Source organism: Haliotis rubra, unplaced genomic scaffold (assembly GCF_003918875.1).
Source record: "Haliotis rubra isolate DU_JTF1 unplaced genomic scaffold, ASM391887v1 Scf1591, whole genome shotgun sequence".
NCBI classification, from domain to species: Eukaryota; Metazoa; Mollusca; class Gastropoda; order Lepetellida; family Haliotidae; genus Haliotis; species Haliotis rubra.
Window position 1 is genome coordinate 30,182 of NW_025765549.1, and position 16,278 is coordinate 46,459.

The 16,278-nt window shown below is 42.3% G+C and overlaps 1 protein-coding gene and 1 long non-coding RNA gene across 3 annotated transcripts; one reads left to right on the forward strand and one right to left on the reverse strand.

Annotated features, from left to right (window-relative positions):
- Positions 1-245: 245 nt before the first annotated feature.
- LOC124271273 lies at positions 246-13,094 on the reverse strand. Of its 2 annotated transcripts, none has more exons than XR_006896992.1 (2): positions 13,026-13,090; positions 246-312 (listed from the first exon to the last, which is right to left on the reverse strand). It is a non-coding gene; the product is annotated as an uncharacterized LOC124271273 (long non-coding RNA). The 2 variants fall into 2 exon arrangements; XR_006896993.1 differs by lacking the exon at positions 246-312 and adding an exon at positions 2,960-3,026 and having other exon boundaries at positions 13,026-13,094.
- Positions 9,402-12,604, forward strand: LOC124271272 (interferon-inducible GTPase 5-like). Its single transcript, XM_046706375.1, has 2 exons — positions 9,402-9,591; positions 11,252-12,604. Exon 2 carries the CDS (start codon positions 11,252-11,254, stop codon positions 12,494-12,496), a length of 1,245 nt encoding a protein of 414 aa, XP_046562331.1. The 5' UTR covers positions 9,402-9,591; the 3' UTR covers positions 12,497-12,604.
- Positions 13,095-16,278: the final 3,184 nt, after the last annotated feature.

The window sequence follows — 16,278 nt, forward strand, 5'->3', positions numbered from 1 at the left end:
ACACTGCTGACATTAACCTGCTGTATCAGACACGTGGTACATTTACTAGTAAGTACTCCACACTGCTGACATTAACCTGCTGTATCAGACACGTGGTACATTTACTAGTAAGTACTCCACACTGCTGACATTAACCTGCTGTATCAGACACGTGGTACATTTACTAGTAAGTACTCCACACTGCTGACATTAAGTTGCTGTATCAGACACGTTGTACATTTACCAGGAAGTACTCCACACTGCTGACATTAACTTGCTGTATTAGACACGTGGTACATTTACCAGGAAGTACTCCACACTGCTGACATTAACCTGCTGTATCAGACACGTGGTACATTTACCAGGAAGTACTCCACACTGTTGACATTAACTTGCTGTATCAGACGCGTTGTACATTTACCAGGCAGTACTCCACACTGCTGACATTAAGTTGCTGTATCAGACACGTGGTACATTTACCAGGAAGTACTCCACACTGCTGACATTAACCTGCTGTATCAGACGCGTGGTACATTTACTAGTAAGTACTCCACACTGCTGACATTAACCTGCTGTATTAGACACGTGGTACATTTACTAGGAAGTACTCCACACTGCTGACATTAACCTGCTGTATTAGACACGTGGTACATTTACTAGGAAGTACTCCACACTGCTGACATTAACCTGCTGTATCAGACACGTGGTACATTTGCCTGGAAGTACTCCCCACTGCTGACATTAACTTGCTGTATCAGACACGTGGTACATTTACTAGTAAGTACTCCACACTGCTGACATTAACCTGCTGTATCAGACGCGAGGTACATTTACCAGGAAGTACTCCACACTGCTGACATTAACCTCCTGTATCAGACACGTGGTACATTTACTAGTAAGTACTCCACACTGCTGACATTAACCTGCTGTATCAGACGCGTGGTACATTTAGTAGTAAGTACTCCACACTGCTGACATTAACCTGCTGTATCAGACACGTGGTACATTTAGTAGTAAGTACTCCACACTGCTGACATTAACCTGCTGTATCAGACACGTGGTACATTTACTAGTAAGTACTCCACACTGCTGACATTAACCTGCTGTATCAGACACGTTGTTCATTTACCAGGAAGTACTCCACACTGCTGACATTAACCTACTGTATCAGACACGTGGTACATTTACCAGGAAGTACTCCACACTGCTGACATTAACCTGCTGTATTAGACATGTGGTACATTTACCAGGAAGTACTCCACACTGCTGACATTAACCTGCTGTATCAGACACGTGGTACATTTACCAGGAAGTACTCCACACTGCTGACATTAACCTGCTGTATTAGACACGTGGTACATTTACCAGGAAGTACTCCACACTGCTGACATTAACCTGCTGTATTAGACATGTGGTACATTTACCAGGAAGTACTCCACACTGCTGACATTAACCTGCTGTATCGGACACGTGGTACATTTACTAGGAAGTACTCCACACTGCTGACATTAACCTGCTGTATCAGACACGTGGTACATTTGCCTGGAAGTACTCCACACTGCTGACATTAACCTGCTGTATCAGACGCGTGGTACATTTATCAGGAAGTACTCCAGACTGCTGACATTAACCTGCTGTATCAGACACGTGGTACATTTACCAGTAAGTACTCCACACTGCTGACATTAACTTGCTGTATTAGACACGTGGTACATCTACTAGTAAGTTCTCCACACTGCTGACATTAACCTGCTGTATGAGACACGTGGTACATTTACCAGGAAGTACTCCACACTGCTGACATTAACCTGCTGTATCAGACGCGTGGTACATTTACCAGGAAGTACTCCACACTGCTGACATTAACTTGCTGTATAAGACACGTTGTACATTCACCAGGATATGTTCCACACTGCTGACATTAACTTGCTGTATCAGACGCGTGGTACATTCATAAGGATATACCCCACACTGCTGACATTAACCTGCTGTATAAGACACGTGGTACATTCACCAGGATATACCCCACACTGCTGACATTAACTTGCTGTATCAGACGCGTGGTACATTTACCAGGAGGTACTCCACACTGCTGACATTAACTTGCTGTATCAGACACGTGGTACATTCACCAGGATATACCCCACACTGCTGACATTAACTTCCTGTATCAAATACGTGGTACATTTACCAGGAAGTATTCCACACTGCTGACATTAATTTGCTGTATCAGACGCGTTGTACATTTACCAGGAAGTACTCCACACTGCTGACATTAAGTTGCTGTATTAGACACGTGGTACATTTGCCAGGACATATTCCACACTGCTGACATTAACCTGCTGTATCAGAAGCGTGGTACGTTTACCAGGAAGTACTCCACACTGCTCACATTAACCTGCTGTATCAGACACGTGGTACATTTACTAGTAAGTACTCCACACTGCTGACATTAGCCTGCTGTATCAGACACGTGGTACATTTGCCTGGAAGTACTCCACACTGCTGACATTCACTTGCTGTATCAGACACGTGGTACATTTACCAGGAAGTACTCCACACTGCTGACATTAACCTGCTGTATCAGACGCGTGGTACATTTACCAGTAAGTACTCCACACTGCTGACATTAACCTCCATTATCAGACACGTGGTTCATTTACTAGTAAGTACTCCACACTGCTGACATTAACCTGCTGTATCAGACACGTGGTACATTTACTAGTAAGTACTCCACACTGCTGACATTAACCTGCTGTATCAGACACGTGGTACATTTACTAGTAAGTACTCCACACTGCTGACATTAACCTGCTGTATCAGACACGTGGTATATTTACTAGTAAGTACTCCACACTGCTGACATTAACCTGCTGTATCAGACACGTGGTACATTTACTAGTAAGTACTCCACACTGCTGACATTAACCTGCTGTATGAGACACGTTGTACATTCACCAGGAAGTAGTCCACACTGCTGACATTATCTTGCTGTATTAGACACGTGGTACATTTACCAGGAAGTACTCCACACTGCTGACATTAACCTGCAGTATCAGACACGTGGTACATTTACCAGGAAGTACTCCACACTGCTGACATTATCTTGCTGTATTAGACACGTGGTACATTTACTAGTAAGTTCTTCACACTGCTGACATTAACCTGCTGTATCAGACGCGTGGTACATTTACCAGGAAGTACTCCACACTCCTGACATTAACCTGCTGTATCAGACGCGTGGTACATTTATCAGGAAGTACTCCACACTGCTCACATTAACCTGCTGTATCAGACACGTGGTACATTTACCAGGAAGTACTCCACACTGCTGACATTAACTTGCTGTATTAGACACGTTGTACATTTACTAGTAAGTTCTCCACACTGCTGACATTAACCTGCTGTATCAGACACGTGGTACATTTTCCAGAAAGTACTCCACACTGCTGACATTAACGTGCTGTATCAGACGCGTGTAACATTTACCAGGAAGTACTCCACACTGCTGACATTAACTTGCTGTATCAGACACGTGGTACATTCACTAGGATATACCATACACTGATGACATTAACTTGCTGTATCAGACACATGGTACATTCACCAGGATATATTCCACACTGCTGACATTAACTTGCTGTATCAGACACGTGGTACATTCACCAGGATATACCCCATACTGCTGACATTAACCTGCTGTATCAGACACGTTGTACATTCACCAGGATATACCCCACACTGCTGACATTAACCTGCTGTATCAGACACGTGGTACGTTCACTAGGATATATTCCACACTGCTGACATTAACTTGCTGTATCAGACACGTGGTACATTCACCAGGATATATTCCACACTGCTGACATTAACTTGCTGTATCAGACACGTGGTACATTCACCAGGATATACCCCACACTGCTGACATTAACTTGCTGTATCAGACGCGTGGTACATTTACCAGGAAGTACTCCACACTGCTGACATTAACTTGCTGTATCAGACACGTTGTACATTTACCAGGAAGTACTCCACACTGTTGACATTAACTTGCAGCATCAGACACGTGGTACATTCACCAGGATATATTCCACACTGCTGACATTAACTTGCTGTATCAGACACGTGGTACATTCACCAGGATATACCCCATACTGCTGACATTAACCTCCTGTATCAAACACGTGGTACATTCACCAGGATATACCCCACACTGCTGACATTAACCTGCTGTATCAGACACGTGGTACATTCACTAGGATATATTCCACACTGCTGACATTAACTTGCTGTATCAGACACGTGGTACATTCACCAGGATATATTCCACACTGCTGACATTAACTTGCTGTATCAGACACGTGGTACATTTACTAGTAAGTACTCCACACTGCTGACATTAACTTGCTGTATCAGACGCGTGGTACATTTACCTGGAAGTACTCCACACTGCTGACATTGACTTGCTGTATCAGACACGTGGTACATTTACTAGTAAGTACTCCACACTGCTGACATTAACCTGCTGTATAAGACACGTTGTACATTCACCAGGATATATTCCACACTGCTGACATTAACCTGCTGTATCAGACACGTGGTACATTCACTAGGATATATTCCACACTGCTGACATTAACTTGCTGTATCAGACACGTGGTACATTCACCAGGATATACCCCACACTGCTGACATTAACTTGCTGTATCAGACACGTGGTACATTTACTAGTAAGTACTCCACACTGCTGACATTAACTTGCTGTATCAGACACGTGGTACATTTACTAGTAAGTACTCCACACTGCTGACATTAACCTACTGTATCAGACACGTGGTACATTTACTAGTAAGTACTCCACACTGCTGACATTAACCTGCTGTATCAGACACGTGGTACATTTACTAGTAAGTACTCCACATTGCTGACATTAACGTGCTGTATCAGACACGTGGTACATTTACCTGGAAGTACTCCACACTGTTGACATTAACTTGCTGTACATATCAGACACGTGGTTAATTTAATAGTAAGTACTCCACACTGCTGACATTAACCTGCTGTATCAGACGCGTGGTACATTTACCTGGAAGTACTCCACTCTGCTGACATTAACCTGCTGTATCAGACGCGTGGTACATTTCCTAGTAAGTACTCCACACTGCTGACATTAACCTGCTGTATCAGACGCGTGGTACATTTACTAGTAAGTACTCCACACTGCTGACATTACCCTGCTGTATCAGACGCGTGGTACATTTACTAGTAAGTACTCCACACTGCTGACATTAACCTGCTGTATCAGACGCGTGGTACATTTACTAGTAGGTACTCCACACTGCTGACATTAACCTGCTGTATCAGACGCGTGGTACATTTACTAGTAAGTACTCCACACTGCTGACATTAACCTGCTGTATCAGACGCGTGGTACATTTACTAGTAAGTACTCCACACTGCTGACATTAACCTGCTGTATCAGACGTGTGGTACATTTACTAGTAAGTACTCCACACTGCTGACATTAACCTGCTGTATCAGACGCGTGGTACATTTACTAGTAAGTACTCCACACTGCTGACATTAACCTGCTGTATCAGACGCGTGGTACATTTACTAGTAAGTACTCCACACTGCTGACATTAACCTGCTGTATCAGACACGTGGTACATTTACTAGTAAGTACTCCACACTGCTGACATTAACCTGCTGTATCAGACACGCTGTTCATTTACACAGATGACATGGAGGTGCCGTCTCAGATCCTTCTTTTGCGGATTTATGCACAGGTGAGCAAACAGTCAGTGGTTAGGAAATTCAAGATACACGGATCTGTACTCATTGATATGCACCGAACCATACATCAGAACATGAGGAGAATGTCTCAGTCGACAACGACGTGCGTGTTTGTTCATCAATATATCGAGAGCTACACGCGATATGTGCAGTGGACTTGACTTGTGCAGTAGACTTGTACGCAAGAGTCGTCATGTAATGATATGTGTTCTGCCTGAAATGTTTGATTTGTTTGACACCACACACACGCACGGACGTACGTACGAACGCACACAAGGATGCACGCACGCACACACACTGTGTACTAGCCTGCATCTTCGATAATCTCCAGGGTATACGTTACGATCACTCTCCACTCCAGGGTATAGTGGAGAGTGATCGTAACGTATACCCTGGAGATTATCGAGGATGACTACTAGTGGTGGTCCGATTAATTGAAATAATCGAAGATTGGTCGCAGTGGCCAAACGACCAAGCAATCGATCACATTTTCTCATAATCGAACACAAACGATTTTGGAACCGCTGTAATAGAGTTTGAAATACTTGATGATAGAACATATGTAGGACGTTGTCAGGGCCTGAAAACGTGTTTATTTCTAAGAAAACTCACTTCACTTTCTGAAAAGTCATGACTGAATATTTCGTGAAGAATCTGGGAAGTTTATGTTACACTGGAACTGAATCATTTTACACTGGATGTGAAATTTACAAATGTAATTTGTGCAGTTTCAAAAAACAACAACAGAGAACCAGATGTTTTTTCTTTATACCTATCTGCAACTACAACCTGAATAGGAAAATCTAAAAAAATGACGCCAATTTTTTTCGATGATTGGTCGTTGGTATTGAACCAATCATCAATTGTGAGATTTCAACCAATTCCCAACACTAATGACTACCCTGTAGAACTGTGTAAAACTGTGTTTGTTGTGCCGTGTTGTTGTCTTGCATGGCACTGGTTCACCTCCTGATACTTGCTTGTACTGTGTTAACTGGCCATGCACGTGTGACGTTGTCATGTTTCAGTGGCAATGAATACACGAAGCAAGGACTCCAGCAAGGGCTCCCACAGAGACAGCCGTGAGGCTGCCGGGGAAACTCTTTATAACGTGGGAGTGATAGGCAAGTCGGGCAACGGCAAGTCCAGTTTTATCAATGCCTATCTTGGTTTACCACCCAAGGAGGGATACGCAGCCAAGGCTGACGTGGTGGAATGTACATCTACTGACCACCCTTATCACCTACCCGGATCAAATGTTGTGCTATGGGATGTACCCGGATATGACACCCAAAACGTCCCATATGGAGACGAATATCTGAAGAAGATTAACTTTGCAAGTTATGATTTCTACGTGCATGTATCATGCACAAAAATTGAAGACACTGAACTTCTTCTTCACAGCGCTATTGCAGAACAAGGGAAACGCTATTTCTATGTGAGGACGAAGATTGATCGTGACCTTAAAAATCTGAAAAAGGCCCATCCAAGAACATTCAATGCAGATCATGAGAAAGAGGCCATCAGGACGAAGATCGAAGAGTGTTTCCCTGACGTGCCCGTGTTCCTGGTGAGCTGCCCCGAAACAGAGAGCCACGATCTGCCAACTCTCAGGAGTCTTATGGCTGATGGTGCCAACTTCTCACTGAAGTCGCACAGAGACATCGTCAAACGAAAGCTTCAGGGAACTGGTCGAGCAACAAGACCTTTCTTGGAAAATTTCTGTGCACTGCAGTGACTGACGTTCCGTACACTGAACACACGTTTGTATGCCATAGTCACACACGGATTAGAGTTTGGGATAAAATGTAAACAAACTTATGAACAGCCTAAGAGCGTGATATTCTAGAAGAATAAGGAACATTGGGATACCTTAAGGTAGTGTATACAGAAGACGAAAATCATGAAGGTCTTACCCTCCTAGCCTAGCTATAGTTAGACTACGTGCCCCATCACCATGACTACCACTGTGTACTGACTTTACACATAGTGTTTCTTGCATGTAACGCCTGATTTTTGTTGGCTGTTTCAAGCCGCACTCAACAATATTCCAGCCATATGGCGGCGGTCTGTAAATAATCGAGTCTGGACGACCGGACAATCCAGTGATCAACATCATGAGCATCGATCTACGCAAGTGGGATACGATGACATGTGTCACTCGATCTCGTTAGTCGCCTCTTTCACCTGAATAAAGCACACCTGTATTTATATCACACCATCGGCTCCATGTTGTCACTCCCTTCCGAGAACCTTACACAATCCTATTCAAATATTTGTCTACAAAGATCTTGATCAACGCTATGTGTGCCCAGCACAATGACAACATGTCCGTTATTACTGTCATCGTTAAATTTGCATCATTACAATCGATATCACTAAACGTAAGCGATTCTTATGTAAACACGCAGAACACCTCAGTATCATGACACCACCCGACAAGGCTTTTGAAACATTTACCCATGGTGCGCCTTGTAAGCAGTATTGTCAACATACGCAGAACCACATGTTAACTATACCTCTGGATTTGAATAGAGTGAGTGACTGAGTTTAGTGTTACGCCGCACTCAGCAATATTCCAGCTATATGGCAGCAGTCAGTCAATAATCGAGTCTCGACCAGACAATCCAGTGATCAACAGCATGAACATCGATCTGCGCAATTGGGAACCGATGACATGTGTCAACCAAGTCAGCGAGCCTGACCACCCGATCCCGTTAGTCGCCTCTTACGACATGTATGGGTTACTGAAGATCAATATTCTAACAGTGAATGCACATGTGTTTAATGTGGCCATCATTTGTGTTAGGAGTGTTGTGGGGATTTCTACCTCAGTGACTGTAATTGCATGCATTGTTGCTACATCTGTGTGCTCATGGGTCATGCATAACCAACAGATGACAACTACGTTTAATGTAACGCATGAAATGACTGGTAGCGCCTACCCCAAACACGAGATATATTGAACTTACCACCAAACCTATACCAATACAACCCACTGCTGTGAAAACGGTACATAATGTTTACTTTTGCATATCGATGACCGGTGATCATGTCGTCTGACTCTCATTTCCTGTGAATGTGACATCATATTTGTATTGCGGAGACAAGCAGTTAGCCGAGGTAACGTTGTTCACAAATTACACATATGAAAGGTAGAAATGTATCGACTATGGCTTCGTTAACATACGAGTGCATACACAAAGACGGGCATTAAAGTTTAACATGGCAGCATATTTTATGTGTTGCACCTTAAGGTAATACGTCGAATCATGTGCATCTGTGGAAATAGCCAAAGGCAATATTGCGCGAAGACATTGTGAATTAACAAACGTCCATTGTGTTGTGCCACACAGTGCCAGGAAACAACATTGTGATGTTTGTTGATTATATGCGAGTTAATGAACAAGTCGGTATTTGGGTCAGAACATATGTTGGTACATGCATTTACCAAACGTATTATTACATGATAGGATGGCCTTTTTAAGCGAACAAACGTTAAACACTACCAACATGATACCATGCGTCACTCGGATAACCTGCATTTATACTTTGAAGATTGAAATATAATTGCATCTTTAAAGTATGGAACGCTGATATAGAGATGCATATAGCTGGGTTGCCATGCTCAACAGTTGCTGTTATTTTTCTGTCAACAGGTGTAAGATTTTTACTGGATTCCAACTGACGGAAATCCTTTTCTCCCGTCGTGAGGGCACCTGTCAGCTACTAATACCAACACCAGACCAACCTCTGGGGTCAGCGGGGGATTGAAGTGACCTGTTGCACGATTTGACTGTTGGCTGCACTATAAATGTGAGTCCCTTTGAGGATGGTCACTCCAGAACGCACCAGTTTGTGAAGCCTGGGGGATAGCGGGTGTTTGTTTAGTGCAGAGGCCCAGATAAGCTGCGTATCCGGGTAAAATACGCAAAGAAAATTCCCATTTACGCATTGAAAAAAATTGTTGCGTACCAATTACACATTTAAAATGTTAGATACGCAAAAAGTTAAAACAAATGCGTACGGAATATATTTATAAAAATTGTGCGTAATAAAAATGACATCGATTGCTATCAAGTTGTACTGTTAGTATAGGGCAAGTGTTGTACTGTCAGTATAGGATGAGTGATTTCCAGTATAATTAAGTTGGTTTTGATTAGGTATGACATAAGGCAGAACATACCTGCTTAGTATACTTACTCAATGACATAATACTTAGGTGAGTAAAATGACTGAAATACGCACATATTTGAAAGCAGTGGGTAACGGAAATTGAAATACCCACTCAACATTCATAATACCGACTCCAAAATAATACAGTGGGTACAGTACCCACATGAGCTAAATCTTATCTGGAGCTCTGTTAGTGTTTAGTCTATGTAAAAACAGAACTATATAACTCCATTCATATTGGAAATATGTTTCTTTGGGGCAATCTGAGGAAAGCTGAGGAAAATATACACGCTTCGTTCAAAGCTTTTTCACTGCAGAAAGGGCTGAGTGTATGGGTAAATAATGTGGTTCGGGGACTGTTAGGCTAACTTGAAGCAAGCGATCGCACACGGCAAACGTTGATGTCAGGCGACTGTATTACGGTATGGGGAGAAATGCCAGATAAATGAGTATTTAATTGTAAGTTTTTCTTAGCATTGTTATAACTTCAATAATGCCATGTCGTGCATAAGAGATGATACTGTTTTGTTCTGGTTATTTCAATATTCCCTTCTTGACCTGATATGAAAAGGTTTGAAAAGTTTGCTGTTTGCACAAGTCATACGTAATTCTAAAGCGTGGAGCAGCCGGGTTTGCAGTGCTCGTGGTACATTCTCTATGCATTTGAATCGATCTCTTAAAAGGGAACACAATGCTTTTCACCATGATGCTGAGAAAGGGTAGTGAGGAAATAGAATTTCAAGTTTGTATCATATACTCTCCCCAAAAAGATACGCATCATGAAAATAGCAATTTCATGTAGCAATGAATTAAAGATGTTTCAAAATAAACATAAAAATACAGTTGAAATTCCTATATGCGTTTCTTTTTTGGGAGAGTATATATCAAGATTTAATGAAATTGTACATTAAGTCTTACTATTGGAAAAATCTACTAGTTTTCAAACTTGTCCAGCTCTTGAGTATTCAAAATGTTCAGCAACTCTGTAATCTGGGTAAATTCCTATTCAAGGCTTCACAGTTAAGACTAATATTTTACTGTAAAATGTGTTTGTATGTTCTCCTTGTGTTTATATCTTGTACCAAACCAACCACCCTGTCTGTAGTAGGAATGTATATTTTCATGTTCACAACCGATTAGCTACACAGCTAAAGGTAAATAAAGAATTGAATTGAATATAGCAGCGAGAAACGTTGAAAATGTAAGACGAAAAACACACATCAAACTACCTACTAGCATATTTCATTTATTTGTAAAATATATATATATATTTGTAAAGACAAGAGTCAATATGTTACAGATGGACACGTTCGAAGACATAAGTCAAGATGAGATTGACGAAATCCGCCGCCACGTTGATGAACATGGGTTGAGTGGCTTACCAGGAATAGTTCAAGATAAAATGAAGGACTGGAGAAATGTGCCATTGTCTATAGCAGTTGTTGGCGAGGCGGCCGTGGGAAAGTCATCGTTCATCAACAGCATCCGTGGTCTGACAGCAGATGATGAAGGAAGTGCGGCTGTGGGGACAGGGGACACGACACAGGAACCAACCATGTATCGCCATCCCTACAATGAAAAACTGGTGTTCTGGGATCTACCCGGAGTCGGAACACCCAGGTTCCCACAAGACGAGTGGTACCTTGGACGGGTTGGGTACTCAAAATACGACTTCTTCCTCCTGCTGTCGGATGACAGATTCACCTCGAAGGACATCTGGTTGGCACGGGAGATAGAGTCTTTGAAAAAAGATTACTTCTTCATCAGGACAAAGATTGATGATGCTATGGAGAGTGCTGAGAACAGCGAACGCGATTTTTCAGAAGGTAAGGTTCTCGAACGAATCAAGAAGAACTGCTATGACAACTTTAAAGCGGGGCAGTTGGCACAGAGAGCAGTCTACTGCATCGATTGCTATGACAAATTTAAGTGGGACTACACAGAGCTAATGGAAGACATCCTAGTTTCACTACCTGAACTGAAAAGGAATGCACTTGTGCTGTCACTGTCACCACTCACAAAAGGCGTCATCAAGTCTAAGACGATGATTTTAAAGACACGGGCGACAAAGATGGCACTGGTATCTGGAATCCAGGGAGCAGGTACCTCGCTTATACCAATTCCTCTTCTCGGAGGCGCTATCAGTGTATCGCTAGATATTGCCCTTCTAGCCGCAGAGGTCACTTTCTACTTGAAGCAGTATGGACTGGATGATGAATCATTACAGGAACTCTCTTCCAGGACTAATACAACAGTGGAATATTACAGAGATGCCCTGAAAGGAGGGTCCGCCATCATGGCTTCCCGTCAGTCTGTCAAAACATACTTGATGAATGCGATCAAATCTGAGGCAGCAGAGCAAGCTCTCAAGCGAATTCCCATAGAAATGTGCCGTTTTATACCATTTGTAAATGCTCTTGTGGGTGGAGCAGCAAATTTTGCCACAGCCTACTACATGCTGTACCAGATGATCGATGACTTGGAAAAGGATGCCATGAAAGTCCTCGATGCTCTAATTCAGGCTACAAGCTCAGAGGTAGACTAGTAGTAATGTCACGCTTCACCGCGATACCAGGAAGTACTCCACACTGTTGACATTAACTTGCTGTATTAGACACGTGGTACATTTACCAGGAAGTACTCCACACTGTTGACATTAACTTTAATTAGACACGTGGTACATTCACCAGGAAGTACTCCACACTGCTGATATTAACTTGCTGTATCAGACACGTGGTACATTTACCAGGAAGTTCTCCACACTGCTGACATCAACTTGCTGTATACTTTTTTTGGTAGTACATTTACCTGGAAGTACTTCACACTGTTGACATTAACTTGCTGTATTAGACACGTGGTACATTTACCAGGAAGTACTCCACACTGTTGACATTAACTTTAATTAGACACGTGGTACATTCACCAGGAAGTACTCCACACTGCTGATATTAACTTGCTGTATCAGACACGTGGTACATTTACCAGGAAGTTCTCCACACTGCTGACATCAACTTGCTGTATACTTTTTTTGGTAGTACATTTACCAGGAACTTCTCCACACTGCTGACATTAACTTGCTGTATCAGACACGTGGTACATTTACCAGGAAGTTCTCCACACTGCTGACATTAACTTGCTGTATCAGACACGTGGTACATTTACCAGGAAGTTCTCCACACTGCTGACATTAACTTGCTGTATCAGACACGTGGTACATTTACCAGGAAGTTCTCCACACTGCTGACATTAACTTGCTGTATCAGACACGTGGTACATTTACCTGGAAGTACTTCACACTGCTGACATTAACTTGCTGTATCAGACACGTGGTACATTTACCAGGAAGTACTCCACACTGTTGACATTAACTTTAATTAGACACGTGGTACATTCACCAGGAAGTACTCCACACTGCTGATATTAACTTGCTGTATCAGACACGTGGTACATTTACCAGGAAGTACTCCACACTGCTGACATTAACTTGCTGTATAAGACATGTTGTACATTTACCAGGAAGTTCTCCACACTGCTGATATTAACTTGCTGTATGAGACACGTGGTACATTTACCAGGAAGTACTCCACACTGCTGACATTAACTTGCTGTATCAGACACGTGGTACATTTACCAGGAAGTACTCCACACTGCTGACATTAACTTGCTGTATCAGACACGTGATACATTTACCAGGAAGTTCTCAACACTGTTGACATCAACTTGCTGTAAACTTTTTTTCGTTGTACATTTACCAGGAAGTTTTCCACACTGCTGACATTAACTTGCTGTATCAGACACGTTGTACATTTACCAGGAAGTACTCCACACTGTTGACATTAACTTGCTGTATCAGACACGTGGTACATTTACCAGGAAGTACTCCACACTGTTGACATTAACTTGCTGTATGAGACACGTGGTACATTTACCAGGAAGTTCTCCACACTGCTGACATTAACTTGCTGTATCAGACACGTGGTACATTTACCAGGAAGTACTCCACACTGTTGACATTAACTTTAATTAGACACGTGGTACTCTCACCAGGAAGTACTCCACACTGCTTATATTAACTTGCTGTATCAGACACGTGGTACATTTACCAGGAAGTTCTCCACACTGCTGACATTAACTTGCTGTATCAGACACGTTGTACATTTACCAGGAAGTACTCCACACTGTTGACATTAACTTGCTGTATCAGACACGTTGTACATTTACCAGGAAGTACTCCACACTGTTGACATTAACTTGCTGTATTAGACACGTGGTACATTTACCAGGAAGTACTCCACACTGTTGACATTAACTTTAATTAGACACGTGGTACATTCACCAGGAAGTACTCCACACTGCTGATATTAACTTGCTGTATCAGATACGTGGTACATTTACCAGGAAGTTCTCCACACTGTTGACATCAACTTGCTGTATACTTTTTTTGGTTGTACATTTACCAGGAAGTTCTCCACACTGCTGACATTAACTTGCTGTATCAGACACGTGGTACATTTACCAGGAAGTACTCCACACTGCTGACATTAACTTGCTGTATCAGACACGTGATACATTTACCAGGAAGTTCTCCACACTGTTGACATCAACTTGCTGTATACTTTTTTTGGTTGTACATTTACCAGGAAGTACTCCACACTGCTGACATTAACTTGCTGTATCAGACACGTGGTACATTTACCAGGAAGTACTCCACACTGTTGACATTAACTTGCTGTATCAAACACGTGGTACATATACCAGGAAGTACTCCACACTGTTGACATTAACTTGCTGTATGAGACACGTGGTACATTTACCAGGAAGTTCTCCACACTGCTGACATTAACTTGCTGTATCAGACACGTGGTACATTTACCAGGAAGTACTCCACACTGTTGACATTAACTTTAATTAGACACGTGGTACTCTCACCAGGAAGTACTCCACACTGCTGATATTAACTTGCTGTATCAGACACGTGGTACATGTACCAGGAAGTTCTCCACACTGCTGACATTAACTTGCTGTATCAGACACGTTGTACATTTACCAGGAAGTACTCCACACTGTTGACATTAACTTTAATTAGACACGTGGTACTCTCACCAGGAAGTACTCCACACTGTTGACATTAACTTGCTGTATCAGACACGTGGTACATTTACCAGGAAGTACTCCACACTGTTGACATTAACTTGCTGTATTAGACACGTGGTACATTTACCAGGAAGTACTCCACACTGTTGATATTAACTTTAATTAGACACGTGGTACATTCACCAGGAAGTACTCCACACTGCTGATATTAACTTGCTGTATCAGATACGTTGTACATTTACCAGGAAGTTCTCCACACTGTTGACATAAACTTGCTGTATACTTTTTTTGGTTGTACATTTACCAGGAAGTTCTCCACACTGCTGACATTAACTTGCTGTATCAGACACGTGGTACATTTACCAGGAAGTATTCCACACTGCTGACATTAACTTGCTGTATCAGACACGTTGTACATTTACCAGGAAGTACTCCACACTGTTGACATTAACTTGCTGTATGAGACACGTTGTACATTTACCAGGAAGTTCTCCACACTGCTGATATTAACTTGCTGTATCAGACACGTGGTACATTTACCAGGAAGTACTCCACACTGCTGACATTAACTTGCTGTATCAGACACGTGGTACATTTACCAGGAAGTACTCCACACTGCCGATATTAACTTGCTGTATCAGACACGTGATACATTTACCAGGAAGTTCTCAACACTGCTGACATCAACTTGCTGTATACTTTTTTTGGTTGTACATTTACCAGGAAGTTTTCCACACTGCTGACATTAACTTGCTGTATCAGACACGTGGTACATTTACCAGGAAGTACTCCACACTGTTGACATTAACTTGCTGTATCAGACACGTGGTACATTTACCAGGAAGTACTCCACACTGTTGACATTAACTTGCTGTATGAGACACGTGGTACATTTACCAGGAAGTTCTCCACACTGCTGACATTAACTTGCTGTATCAGACACGTGGTACATTTACCAGGAAGTACTCCACACTGTTGACATTAACTTTAATTAGACACGTGGTACTCTCACCAGGAAGTACTCCACACTGTTGACATTAACTTGCTGTATCAGACACGTGGTACATTTACCAGGAAGTTCTCCACACTGCTGACATTAACTTGCTGTATCAGACACGTGGTACATTTACCAGGAAGTACTCCACACTGTTGACATTAACTTGCTGTATTAGACACGTGGTACATTTACCAGGAAGTACTCCACACTGTTGACATTAACTTTAATTAGACACG

Bases quoted from the DNA above. Each gene is read 5' to 3' on its own strand.
- LOC124271272 (XM_046706375.1), top strand. From the start codon at position 11,252: ATGGACACGTTCGAAGACATAAGTCAAGATGAGATTGACGAAATCCGC.